The 14,599-nt window shown below is 39.5% G+C and overlaps 2 protein-coding genes across 2 annotated transcripts; both read right to left on the bottom strand.

Moving 5' to 3' along the window:
* Window positions 1-204: 204 nt before the first annotated feature.
* LOC146270797 (zinc finger BED domain-containing protein 4-like) lies at window positions 205-2,410 on the bottom strand. Its single transcript, XM_084708135.1, has 3 exons — window positions 1,087-2,410; window positions 610-999; window positions 205-530 (listed from the first exon to the last, which is right to left on the bottom strand). Exon 1 carries the CDS (start codon window positions 2,015-2,017, stop codon window positions 1,217-1,219), a length of 801 nt encoding a protein of 266 aa, XP_084564261.1. The 5' UTR covers window positions 2,018-2,410; the 3' UTR covers window positions 205-530; window positions 610-999; window positions 1,087-1,216.
* Window positions 2,411-8,539: 6,129 nt separating this feature from the next.
* Window positions 8,540-11,766, bottom strand: LOC146270796 (G-protein coupled receptor 55). Its single transcript, XM_084708113.1, is given in 3 exon segments — window positions 8,540-9,427; window positions 10,946-11,308; window positions 11,310-11,766. Coding segments are annotated over 3 exon segments (951 nt in total). The 5' UTR covers window positions 11,694-11,766; the 3' UTR covers window positions 8,540-9,223.
* Window positions 11,767-14,599: the final 2,833 nt, after the last annotated feature.

Here is a 14,599-nt window from a genome sequence, read left to right as displayed (position 1 = left end):
ATGGTTTTCGAACGGTTCGAGACGGTAAACTAAAAATAGACATTGTCATATATATATTTATACATCTTTTGCATTGTTTTCAAACCAAAATGAAGGCCAAAAATATATCTTGTTAGTGGAGTATGGATTTCGGGTGGATGTGTGTCATGAAGTAGTGCTTGTGCAATAAGACTTGTGAGGGAGAAGGTACATTTACAGGTTTTTATTGAGAAACAGGATCTTATCAACATTGCCTGGGCTCAGGCGATTACGTTTTTTATCAACCACCTGGCCAGCCTTCGAGAAAATGTGCTCACATGGCACCGAGGTTGCAGGGATGGCCAGATGGACCATCGCCAGTTTGTAAAGGTGAGGGAAGACCCCTGCATTTCTGGCCCAGTAAACCAAGGGGTCTTCCACTCTTTCCAGGTAGGCATCTGCCAGGTACCGCTGTACCTCAATTGTAGCACTGGCAGTGGTGCTCTGGACTCTCCTGGTGTCACTCCTCGGTCATCAAGGAGTGACCACAGGTTGATGTCGTGGACGCTCCCCTTTCAAGGAAATAAATCATTAAGAATAAATCATTTCTAAGGAATGTTAAAGATACAAGTACATATCCAAGAATAACACCTCTGATGTTGTCGGTCCAGCTTGTCTCTGATGGCTGGTGCCAGGCGTGGAAGTAGGTGGAGGTGGTGCGGGAGCTGGTGGAGGTGGTGTGGGAGCTGGTGGAGGTGGTGTGGGAGCTGGAGCTGTTGCCTTGATGAGTTTTGCACACTCTGCTGTGACGTATCTAAGTGCATCCTTTGCTTTATCCGGGTTGCCAAATGCAATTGTTTTGAATCTTGGTTCTAATCTTGAAATCTTGGTTGCAGCCTGTAGACAATGAACCGTCTCTGGACATTGCCTGGCCCTCAAACATCGCAGCAGCTTGTTGCCCAAATCTGCTGCTGTGGGGTCGCTTGTTACAGTCAGCTTCAATGCAATGCTGTGCTGTATCATCCTCACCATTGGAATAACCTGGAATAGAAGACAGATATTTAAATGTTAATTGTTACACATGTGTTGTATTGTAAGTGCTGTTGGACTGATAGATACTAAACTGACCGTGGAGGCTGACACATTGCTCTCAGCTGACAATTCCACAGTTGCGTGGTTGAAGGGGGCAAGGATGGAAAGTGACTGGCAGATGGTGTCATTTACTGCACTTGACATTGCTGTCACGTCTGTCCTCAGACTAGAGAGCAGCTCCTACTGGCTCCCTCTGGTCGTGCAGACGCTCGAAAATGGAGAAGGTGCTGTTCCATCGTGTCTCCACTTCCTGGATCAGCTTCAGTTGTGGCCTTCCCATCTGTCTCTGGACATCTGCCAACCTGTCCTTGGCTGTACAACTACTTCTAAATAATGTCACAATCCTCCTTGCTTTTGAGCGGATTGCTGCCAGATCAGCAGTATCATCAAGGCCCTTCTTCACCACTAAGTTTAGTGTATGGGCAAAACATGAAACATGACTGATTTTCATCAGTGAAGCACAGAGAACCATGTTTGCTGCATTGTCGGTAACAAGACACCTGACTCTGCCTTGTAGACCCCAGTCTGCTATGAGCAAATCCTTTGCGTCCTTAATATGCTCTGATGTGTGTGTTCCAGTGAACTTGGCAACACCCAGCAGTCTTGAACATAACTTATCTTCTTTGGTTAAGTGGCATGTAACACCCAGGTATGAATCCATGTTATTGGAGGTCCACATGTCAGACGTCAGGCTGACACAAACTGCTGCATCCCTCAACTCAGCCTTCACCTTCTCCTTGGCTGTGTGATATTTATCACACACCATGATCTTTAAAGCTCTTCTTGTCGGAAGAGTGTAGTCTGGATCCAGCTTCCCCACAAATGCTCTGAAGCCCTCATCCTCCACCACAGAAAACGGCTGTAGGTCCTTCACCACCATCTCCACCAGTGCATCATCCAGTGCTTGTTTCCTTGCTGTCAAGACAACTGACAACTGGGGAGACCAGATCAAAGTGCTCCCACACATGGGACCTTTGTCTCTTGTTGGCCCTATTCTCCATTTCTCAAGCTAACACTAGGCCTACTACAAACTATGTAAACTATTTATCAAACTATCTATCAACTAATACTGAATATAAACACACTATGGAAACACACAATGAACTAACTAAGGCAGCACTAAACTATGAATAACTACACTGAAGCTAATACTGATAATATCTATACATATATATATTTTTTATTTTTTTATACACACAACAGCACACACAGACAAATGAACAAACAGGATTTCGCTAATGGCACACAAGTAACTAACTTTCTCTAACGTTCTCTGTCTTGAACTCTCTCTGTCTCTCTCAAACTCTCTCAAACTGTCTCAAACTCTCTCAAACTCTCTCAATCTCTATCTCTCTCAAACTCTCACAAATCTCTCAACCAAGGTCTCACGCATTCAGAACCTTTGGCTTTGCCGCCTCATTTTATACCCCGACACGTCAGAGTCTTTTGGCAAGTGCGACACAGGTTTCGTTCAAGATCACGTCACAAAACGTTTCGAAAAATTTTGCCACGTGACCAGAAGTGTTTAAAAACCTGTCTCGGAACTTTGTTCCGATGCAGTGAGTGTTGAAAGTGTCGGGACAGTATTGACACCGTAGTACCGAGCAGCCCATCACTACTGAAATGTATGTTAGAATGGACCTGCAGCGAGATGAAGGCAGAAAAATTACAGAAAAGATAAGAAAAATGCAAAGTACTGGCAGTTGGAAGGTACTGCTGTGAAAGGTATTTTTGAAAGGACCTGGAGCAAGATGAAGGCAGAAAAGAGAAGAAAAGAAGAAAAATGCAAAACTAAAGGGAAAAATTCAGAAAGATGAGCTGCAGGAAAATGTTAAAATTTAGCAGAAAAACATTTGCTGAAGTCTGGGTTGAACGAATTTGAAGGTAAAAGGACAACACTGGAATGACTTGAACTTGCTGGAAAAACGTAGCAACCGTTGGTCATTGGCACCAAACTGGCAACATTTTTTAATAGAATCTAGGTTTCAGGTTCAAGACGGAGGAGAAACTTATAATGCGTGCCTGCACACCCAGTCCTGTTCAGACACTTAATTTAAGATGACATCAAAATAATAATCCATAAGACAGGGTTGCCGATGTTGTCGTTGTCCATGGTGAGATTTTTATAGTAAATAACAAGACCATGTTACTAATTATCTAACCGCCCGATCATTTCTTGCAAGTGTGTCAAAGTGGTATGTAGATCTAATACTTCAAATTGAAAACTGAGAAGATATTTAGAGTAAAGACAAGTAACTTTACATCTGTGTTTAATACCGTCAATTAAAAGTAATAACTTTCCAGTTATGATGCGTTTGTTCGTAGGATTAACGCCAGCTGCAGCAAACACTTACCCCAGCCCTGGTTTGGCTGTTTCTGACGGTCAGCTATGACTGTCTTGAGCCTCGATTTTTGCAGATTTCTGTGAAACTTGCTAAAATAAAAACGATCTAGCTAGATTATGTACACTTTAAGATCAATGTACATACCTTGTTTGGCCAATTTGGTCGATACTGTAGTTGAAGAAAAAGTCGAACCGTTTTATGGAGAGCCATATCGCGCTAGCTCGATTATAAGAGAAAAACAAACATTTACCTAGCATCCACACCTCAAACAAGTTAACCTAGACGCAAAACTGTCATCCAATCCAAAAAATAAGGATATATTCCGAGACCCAAGGAGCTGAACGTTTTGATACAAAAAAATTTGGAATCGGTGAAAGTATGCAGGACTAGTTAAAGCTTAACAGCATTCTCACAATAAAAAGAAACAGAAAAACAATAGTGCTTAACAGCATTCTCACAATAATAATATATATGTGAGATAACAATGGTTGTGCCCTTGCCGAAGGCAAAGCACACCCAATTAAGTCATTTATTTAAGCATTGTATGATAATTATATATTTAGTCATGTTTTTAACTATTCATGTATTGGCTGCCCTAAAATCCCATTATAAAAACACAGACAAACAGATTATTGGCATAAATAGATGGAAGGTCATAAAGATGTCTCATTAAGAGTAACCAATAAAAACCTGTAGAAGCTATGGCCTAGGCCTATATCCCCTTCACCACCCTCATTGGGCTCATCTCTGGTGGGGTTGAGTCTGATTATAGGTGGGAAGCTGACAACCTGTTGTAGCCAGAACAACCTAGAGCTCAATGCTCTTAACCCTTGTGCTGCCTTCGGGTCACATGACACAAAGGTTCACAACAAACCATTGTTGTGTTTACCCAATTATACTCAATACAAAAACAAATAAAAAGCATTTTCTTTTAACCTTCGCAATGTAGGGGGTCTGAGACAGCCTGACGGTAAAAAGAAAATGCTTCACTTTGTTTTTGTATGCGGTAAAGTTATCGCAGTGACTGATGGGTCAGAATTACCTGAAGACAACACAAGGGAAAAGACAGTGGAGACGGTTGTGGACTTGAGAAAGAATAAAGCCCCACTCAACCCCATCACCCGGTGCGACTCCCCAGTCAACACTGTGGAGTCCTTCAGCTTCCTGGGCACTATCATCTCCCTATTTTATTTTACATATTTGTCTGTTGTGTCCTGTATAATGCACCACCACTCGGTGAGGACTACGCGTTGAACGTAAGATGTTTGAGTATCAAAGAAGATGAGAAGTAAAGAAAGAAATGAGGAATGACGTCTCGGCACGGATCCGTGCATTACTGCTGAACTACTAGTTATGATTACAGTTTAGTACTATACTACTTAAGTAATAGACCTGCATACATAACACTGTCTCTTTAGTATTAGTTAGTATTAGTTAAATAGACTTTGCACCTTTTGTATCGTTTAGTTAGACTTGTTTAAACTTACACCACTTATTTAAGATTTAGTGTTGAATGTATGCACCTTCCTCCCGAATTAAATTCCTTGTCTGTGCAAACTTTCATTATAACCCTTTCTGATTCTGAAAACAGACTGACAGAGAAATATGTTTAAGGTAGTGGCTGGCCGTTATCGGCGTTAACGTGCTGCGTTAACGTGAGTAATAATAAAAATATCGCCGTTAATTTTTTATCAAAGTTGGGTTGGCAGCTGGGTCTATACTACGCAAGCTATGATGACTTTCACCTTGATATTTAGCACGGATGTATACCTAGCCGAATTGCACTGTAGGGGGCGAGAACGAGTCTTCGAACCTGTGTGTATGCCTTGTGTATGAAATTATCACATCAAACGTGACGTCCTAATATGGATGCAGCTATGAAGCCGACTGGTTTGCTTCAGGGACAATGTATTTTTAAGAAGCTTCCCAATGGAAACCTCAACAAGACAAAGGTTGTTTGCACCTTGTGCTATGCGGAATTAGTTTACTGTAGGAGTTCTTCCAAGTCTCAAATATCACCTAAACGCAAAGCATCCCTTAGCTAATGCGGAAGATGTTGGGCCAAGCACTGATGTAGCGCAGGGGAAGAGTCGTCGTCAAACTACTACTGTTTGAGTGCAACCGAGGCAAGCCCGTCAGCAGAGCTCTATAGAGGGTTTTTTCTTGACGCGTCATCAGACCGGAAGTCGTCAAATTGGAGGCACTCTGCATCACAACAAAGCACAGACACTTAAGTACATCCCGAACGTTGTCAGGGAAAATTGTTAATTATTACTGTGTTTCAGGTTGTACCAATAGGACAGACCAAGAAAGACATTTGGAATATGTTAGGTTGATTAAAGACGTTATTGCGTTACTTACTTTGCAGACATCCCAAGTCTCCCGGAAGGTCCGGGAGTGAGTTTCCCGGAAATTAGGTTCTGCAACTTGGGATGTCTGACTTTGGCCTTCGCAACACAACTGTCGTCGATAGCTTGGTGCTGCGTCTCCGTCACCCATCCACACAACATCTGGTTATAGGCCTCCAAACTTTTGTAGGATTTAAGGTATTCTGCTGTGAATGTGCTCGGCGAGAAAAACAGGTAGTTGACTAAATTGGGATATGCAACTGAAGGAAGAATCACCGGGTCGTCACGGATCCAAGAAGAGGGAGCTAACTCATAAGGATCTGCACCGCCAATAAATCGTAATTTCTCGAAATATCACGCATTTTCTTGTGGTCCAAGTACTTCTCTATATGCCTTAGCATCTTGGACGTATGATGAGCTTTTCGGTTGTTTAGACATGGCTACGTTCACTTAATAAAGCATCCAAAGCGCACAACACTCCATTGTTTTTTACACCGAGTGCCTCCACAAGGGCCCTGCCGAGTGCCGGGTTACCGCCCGGAACGTGACGTCGGTGAAAACCTTCTATCAGCCAAACTAACTAATCTAATAAACAGTTAATAAACACAAGTAGGCAACAACTTACTGAACATAATTTATTTTTTATCACCTATTATAGTAGAACAGCTTTCTCAAGCAGTTTGTGATGTATTTTGGAAACAGGAGATGAGCCCCTGGTCTAAATGCGCCAACTGGCTTGAGAAACCCATTCTCAAAGACTTACTTTTAGTCATTATTTGGGTAGCACACATTCTGAATGCCTTCGGCGGAATTCTAATGAGCCATTTTAATCTAGATTGTCTTGTTAAAAACAACAAGATATCCGCTAAATTTATGAACGCTTGAAAATGTGTTCCTACGCAGCAGAGATTTTCTGAGCTGTGCTCCCCCCGGAAGTTTTCTTAAATTGAAAGCGTGCTCCTGAATTTGCATACATACACGCCCCGACAGCTCATTATAAGGGCACGCAACAGCAGTGACGTGTGCAGTCAAAATCGACACATTTAGGAAAGCAACAGGAACGTAAGTTATGTCCAAGAGAAAAGGAACCGGTGCACACGTGCATTGGTGTAACATCATACCAGTAAGATGAGCAGTGGAATTGTTCTCCACTGGATTTAACAGTGTGCACACTAAGCAAGGTAAATTATTATATTTTAATCCAAGGATGTCTGTTATGGCAAGCCGTTTTATCATTTAACCAATGAATTGTTGATATCCAAAATTCGAATTCTTGATATAAAAATATAATTCTAAGCTTTTTTAGTAAGTATGACAAGCCGTTTTATCATTTAACCAAAGAATTGTTGATATCCAGAATTTGAATTGTTGATATCCAGAATTAAATTCTTGACATCCAAAATTCAAATTATTGATATCCAAAATGCAATTCTTGATATGAAGAATTCGAATTTTGGATATCAAGAATTCATTGGTTAAATGATAAAACGGTTTGCCATAGTCTGTAGAGTTCATGTGAACGCAATCACCAACGATTTTTCATAACTTCATTAACACTTCAAACACAGAGAGTTTTCTTAAATGTGATTCCTTTGATCCTTGTGGTTTTTTAAGGGATCGCATTTGAGATTACTCTGGACGATTTACAACTGCTATTTCGAGTTTGGAAAGTCTTCTGAAGTTCAGAACAAATCCCAGAGGAGAAAACTTTCATGAATGCCACATTGTTTCCTAAATCCAATTCAGAAGAAAGTCTCTTTACTGTCTATACCATATGGTCATGCAATTGAAAGAACCTCAACACCTGAGTGTTTCCTAGTTGGGAGTCAGCTGTGATGTACAGTATTTGAATAACTTCAACTGTTTCTCAGTAGCAATGGAATAAAATACAGCGGATATATTTATGTTTCAATTTACAATATAAACAGCTGTTCACTTTGACTTTAGACAATAATTTAGGTTTTGAACATGATGTTATCTGTTTTGCTGACAGTGTGAAAGCATTGGTAAATTGTGCAGTAAAAGTCGATCGTTTTGGTCTTGATTGAGCTTGTGTGTAAAAGAAGTTCAAGGATTTAAAATGTGTATTTACTCTATACATTTTGTGTCAAAACAACAAGAAATGTGTTAATTGTACAGCCTACACAAACGGATGTTGTGCGCACTGTGTTAAGAGTTTTGGAAACTTGTTAAAGGGATTGAAAAAACTGTCTTAGCGATTGTAAAATACTGTATTTAGATAGGCCTAGCACAATTCATACACAATGGATATTACAAGTGCTTTACAAATGAGCAGAAGTATAAGTGTAGTGTGTATTTATTAAAACAAAACAAAAAAATGTGTACAATTATGAAAATGATTAGTTGGAAAATTATAAAGGAGAGAAATATTCAATTTTAAATTAGAACGGACGAAAAAGGTATAATTATTCATTTTGCGCAAACATGTCAGCTCTTAATTGTGCGTAAGAGTGCTCTTGGGTGTGCGTAAATTCTGTTCTTACCTAAGAACAAATCCCAAATAACATTGGTGAATGCCAGAATCTTCGTGAAAACTGCGTAAGTGGGGTTTGAGAACAAATTTGTAAGAACATTTGGTGAATGAGGCCCATTGTCTTTAGCCCTGACGATTCCCCCTTGGACGTAATTAACCATGGAACAACCTTGCTAGATTTAAACTAGCTATGCTAGCTTGAGCTAGGTACCCTTCATTGTAGTCAGACGTACGAATTAGAGAAGATAAACTTTGTACCGTATGCCAACGAACATCAATAATTATCCGACACAATTGGCATCTGACTTGTTTCTGTGATTTTATTATACTTAATTAAGTCAAATTTTCAAAAACTATGTCACCCCCCAAAACATTTTGTTCTCGAACCTGGTTCAAAAAACTAGGTTTTTCATAGAATGTTTTGCTTTGAGCACAGACCTACTATGAAGCCAGGAGTGTACTACTGCACTGGATTAAGACTGGACAAGCCAGAAGATGGCGCAGACTGTATTTCTGGTTGTCATGCCTCAATAAACCACTTAGCACTTTCAATAGATTTTCTGCAAGCCCAGGTTGCTTGTTTTTCTTCCAGCCACAATGGCTTCTTGATAAGGCAGACTTTCAATAATTAAAGGTAACTGACAATAATGAACTGTTGCAATCCCTATCCTCTACAAAAGATGGTTTAAAATGCCCTTGGCAACATCAAAAAACGTATCCTGTCAGAAATCTCATTAGCATGTTAAGCTTCTGACTAGCTGATGTGTATGTCTTCTATTTCTGCATTTGTTTGACATTATGCGTGACTGTGTACTACCAATACAAGGCACTGGCTTCGCTGATCCTACATCCATCACTCTGCCACATAGGATATACATTTGGACAGTTTCTTGTTTCTTCTTGCAAGTGTCCGCAATTTTTTTTAAATCTCATGGATGGAACATTAAGTACAATAAATTATTTAAATGAAGACTCCAGGCTGAAACTCAGACATCAGAGGTGCTGATGGTCTTTCTCTGACTAAAGGTCCTGGCTCTGTAGGTATGCTTGGAGCTCCTCACCTCGTGGGCAATAAAGTAGTAACAAAAGGCATCTAGGCAGCAGGTGATGTTGGCAAGGCTCATAGAGACTTGCAGGAAGAGACTGATCTTTGTCTGGGTTCTGCAGTCTTTAATCACACCATGACGTACCTGTGGTGTGAGAGAGAGGTCTTAGACAGTACAGGACACAGGCAGTGTAAAATTCCAATATAAGATGAAAAAGTAAAAATGTCATAGTGAGGTAAGTAGCGTGGAAAAAGGAAAAAGCAGTTAGGCGGTTCCATGAAGCGAGTTTACCGAATAAACCAGGATTCTGTGAGTAAGTCTGACTAATTTCCAATAGATTCTGTTCCACGAAGCCAGTTCAATTTCAATCAAACTGTTACTATGGCAATTTATGCTGCAAAACTAATCTGGTCCTTGGCTGTCAGGACGTAACTAGACGTTCCTTGACGTTCCTGTAACACTGAGCCTATTGGAAAACTATGTTTTCCAACTGACTTTTGGGCATGATGCTATATTTGACTTTATTAACCACTATCAGTGAACAAATGTAATTTGATAGAAAATGTACTTAAATAATTATAAGAGCCTACAAACCTACACACGTTTTAATCAAATGGTAGCTTGTGATTTCAAACGTTTAGACTGATGCTGCATTTTCAACATGGTTTTTGAATCAGGAAAATAGAGGATGGAGACGTATGGATTAAGTTAAAAGAATTCTGATCAAAATGTTTGGGGGTAATTGTACTGTTGAATAGCAATGATCAATCTATTGGATTAATTTAGTCTCAGTCTATATTACCCTAATAGACTGATCATAGCTACATAAGTACTTAACAGTACAATTGCTCTAACTTTGACCAGATATATTGGTGAATGTATTGGTTAATAATCTATTCAACACAATGTAAAAAAGTCAATTTAGAGATGTTTATGTAAAATGTATAATTATTTTTTTAATCTGTATTAAAGGACCTCAAACTATGATTCGGTAATGTCAATCTTGGCAAGTAATTTTATTTTGCTGAGGTAGTGGATGAGCGAGCTGTAATTGTATGCATCTTAAAGAGAACATACTTTCAGGGAAAGATCACATGGATGTGAACATTGCTATTTGCGATTGTGGATTGCTTAGATCAATATCCTGCCTACGTGAACTAGAATTGGCCTTTATGGAACTTCTTTATCCCCAACTGATTTGTTAGGTTCATTAATCCCAGCTTTTTTGAGCAGACTTTATGGATCAGGCCTCAGGGAAGAAACCATATATACACACAAGGATCAAACTCGACACAGGTGAAACTACTACCGCAAACAAGCAAACTGAAAACCTCACACAGACACTTAACCGGACACCTTGTGTGAAAATAATCACAGACACATTCAGGGAGAGACAGACAGAAAATAGGTGGCAGGTAAGAACATGGAGAACACACTAAGAATGACGTGGGGCATTTTTTGTAGCCAAGACAAAAAATGGTCTCACAGAAGTTACAGCCACACCGTCAACAGTCAGAAAGGTAAAGACAAAGAGGTACTCACCACATGTACAATCAACACATTTTGCCATCAAACTTAAATAATGTAGTACCATACAGCCATATTATGAAACCTTCAAATACTTGTCAAAATGTAGTGTATATGGTTTTAGAACAGCCATACCAGGAACTGCAGTAAGATTGCCAGATGACTGGGTGTGAAGGGGAGTAGAAAAGCACACAGGCTGCTATAAATGATCCTCTCACAGGCCTGTCTCTTAGAGCTCTCCTGGCCAGAATTCTTGAGTGTCTTCACGCTCTGGGCTGAGCACCCCACCAACACCAGTGCAGGTCCAAGGAACCCAAACACCTCTAAGCAACCAACTACTGCTGGGGTCCAGCCCTTTTCTGAGAAACCATGGAAGCAGTGGAAGTCTTCATCCCCAGCCTGGCGAAAGCCATAGATGGGGGAGATGCCTCCTAATGTCAAGAACCAGACTAGCATGCAGGTCCCCAGGGCAGCCTGAGGTGAGCGCAGCTGCTTGGCTCCTGAATGGGTGCTTGATTGCCACCCAGCGGTCCACGGCGATGCACACAATAGTGTAGATGCTACCATACATGCCCACAAAGTACATGCTCTCCAAAAAGGAGCAAAGAAGGCGATGTTTAGCAGACCACTGGTTGTTGGTGGCATGCATCTTGAAAGGGAGGAGAAGAAGCAAGAGGAGATCCATCAGAGCCAGGTTGGTCATGTAGATTGTGGACTCAGTCCACTTGCGGAGGAGAACACAGAATACAACCAGGGCCAGTGTGTTAAGTACTAGGCCCATCAAGAAGATTGGTATGTATATGACAAGTTCCAGTGATGTCATTAGACGGTCCACCTCCTCAAAGGAACAGTAGGTTGCCATGGTGCTGTTGTTGGACATCATTTACCTTCACAAAAGCCCTTTTTAAAAGGTGCTGTGATCAGGAATACTGTGTCGGGACACAGAATGAAAGTCTTTCAATTAATTACTTGATTTTCCCTGCAAGTGGAAACACACAAAGCACATTTTAACACACACATGCATACACACCTACACAGAGATATAGTTGCCAACCATGCAATACAAGCTCTCTTTACAGTCATTTGAGTAAGTACAGTCTTTCAGTACAGTGCAGTATTTCAGTACACTTAAATACAGTGTTCCTTTTAAGTGTGCTGTGAGGAAGCCATGACACTACCAGTCTTCCAACTGCATCAACATTGATAACACTAGTGTTTGAATACTAACTGACCATTAAAATACCTTTTAGATAAAGTATATAATATAATACTTTGATTAGTTTTTATGTTACATTTCCTATGCTATGCAATCTAAATTTGATTTGAAGTATTAAACTGTATGGACTGTCCTTGCTTATCCTGAGCTAAATTTTATTGTGAATTGCATTTTGGTACTTCATAAAGGCGCCCTTACCTTCCTGATTCTAGTCTGCTGGTATGTGTGTCTGTCAGCTTCGTGCTAGACACCCTTGTTTTAGACTTCTGCTTTTTCAACCTTTTCCATCACCACTTCCTGGTTGGGTCTGATGGCAGCTTATTTTTCCGCTTTGGGTCTGAATCTTACCCAAACGTTATCATTAAGAGAACATGGTAACACTTTACATGTTTCCCATTAGTAAATGTATAGTAAATGACAAGTGTAGAATTTAACATTGAAAAGCAGTTATATGCAGTGGATAAAAGTGTCAATACCAAGCAATGCCTAAAAATGCTTATGTAACCATAGTTGAAACCAAGCAAAACATAAGTGTTTGTAGAACATCCTAAATGAGAGATGCTTTCATTTCATATCTTTTGAAAATACGAATTTACAAAAAATATTGTCCCCAGAAAGTAAACGTGTAATGAGATAAGATAACCTTAAACAACAACAAAGTAAATATGTTTTCCTTTGACAAGGCTAAAAACATTTATTCCAGACATGTGTCAAGCATTATTTGGCAGAGTACCAATTGATGATAGAACTTTCTTTTAGTACTCTACCAATTCAAATGACTTGGCAAATACATTTTCCACCATTTATAAACTATCAATATTATATTGACCAATTACTAAGTTAACCTTACATGACATTGCACAGTATAAAGATAGCTGATTAATTACTAATTAATCATGACTTGTGGTGATAATTGAGCCATCATCAAAACAAGATTTGTGCCTTGATTCTTTACACTGTCATCATATTTGTAATAACACCACTTCCCTTCACGTCAACATGTAAATGCTGGTGCACTATTCAATCACAAAAGTGCTTCTCTGAAATCAGAGAAGCGCTTTTGCAAAGACCATGTCTATGATGTTTTGACTTCACAGCCTACAAAGAGAGCCAAACCTAATTTCTTAAATAAATAAAAAGTTTATTCAGAAGATATTTGAAGCTTGTAAGAAGTTCTAAAAGCAGCATAGATATTCAAGACTTAACTGCACTCATTGTAATTATCTAAAACATGCTTAAATCAAGTCAGAAGAAAGTCTGCTGACACGGCACCTGACTAAAGGATGGTGTGCATGATAGCAGGTGGTTGACGTCATTGAGGGTTTCATGGTTTGTGGTTCTAACAGGATTTCTGTCACATGGCCTCACTAACAATGAGACAGTTAGTCATCAACAGTCTTCCATCAAATAGCTTGCTCAATAAATATAATATGATTCATGTAGTCCAAGACAGGACAATATCCTGCTTAGGCTGTTGCCTATTGAATGTATCACTATTGGTTAACCTTTTACCAACACCAAGTACAAGATAGTACTGTTGTACTATCATGTTAACTTGTATAATGTAACCTATGATGCAATTTCCCTAATATTTTGTTCCTCTTTCTTCAATGTTTTTGCCAGTACACAAAATAGAGCAGTGATGTGGCCTATTTCATTATACACATATATAACAGACTGCAACCCAGCACCCTCTACTGGCTAAGATATCTATTATATCTACACTATAATGCAACTAGAAAGTGCCTGCAGAAAATGCATTGCTGAAAGCTGAAATGAATGTTAAAATATTGAAAAAAGTTGAATAGATTATGAAAAAGCTGCATAAAAAAATGGTTTAGGGGTTTTTCAACATTTTAAAATGTAAATGGTGGCTATTGCTGAAAGATTGATGAAGAAGAAGGATTTGAAAGTTGAAGTTTCAGATGATTTGGAAAAAAAACTATTGGAAAAGCATGTTAAAAATATAAAAAATATTGATTTATATACATATATTCAAGAATAAGAGGTAGGAAGCTGAAAAGTCATAGCTGGAAACCCCTGAAACTGATGAATTATTTGATAGCTGAACGGTTTTAATAGCTGAAAATGTGAAGGATCTGAAAGATGCGACGGAAGAAATAGAATAATAATATGAAGAAGTTGAATAAAGATTTGAACAATATGTCCATGTATATTGAGAACCAGGCACTATGCAGTTATAATTTTGCAGGTGTCCATCTCTGGACCTAAGGACATGCAGTGCCCCGGTTCTTGTTGTTTGGATGAGTGCTTCGATATTATAATAAATCATTCAACACCATGTTTTGAGATGGATACCTTTCAGTCATGTTGAGCAGGCACTATAATAGATCTCATAAGAAATAAAGATGGACACTGTGCACTAGTATCTATAAAGACAGGAATTTCTGTCTGTCCTCAGTGAATTAGTCTGTGCTTTGAATATCTTGAGAACCGGGCATTGTATGACTTTTCAAGGAACCAAAGACGTGCATTTTGAAAGACAAGCGGACTCTTCAAAAGATTACTTCAAATGAAAAGTACAACAGGGCATCGGACTCCACAACCCTGGT

The sequence above is a fragment of the Hypomesus nipponensis genome, chromosome 10 (assembly GCF_054491055.1).
Source record: "Hypomesus nipponensis isolate SF chromosome 10, ASM5449105v1, whole genome shotgun sequence".
NCBI classification, from domain to species: Eukaryota; Metazoa; Chordata; class Actinopteri; order Osmeriformes; family Osmeridae; genus Hypomesus; species Hypomesus nipponensis.
The sequence above is the reverse complement of the archived record's forward strand: the minus strand, read 5'-3'. Positions and strand labels throughout refer to the sequence as shown.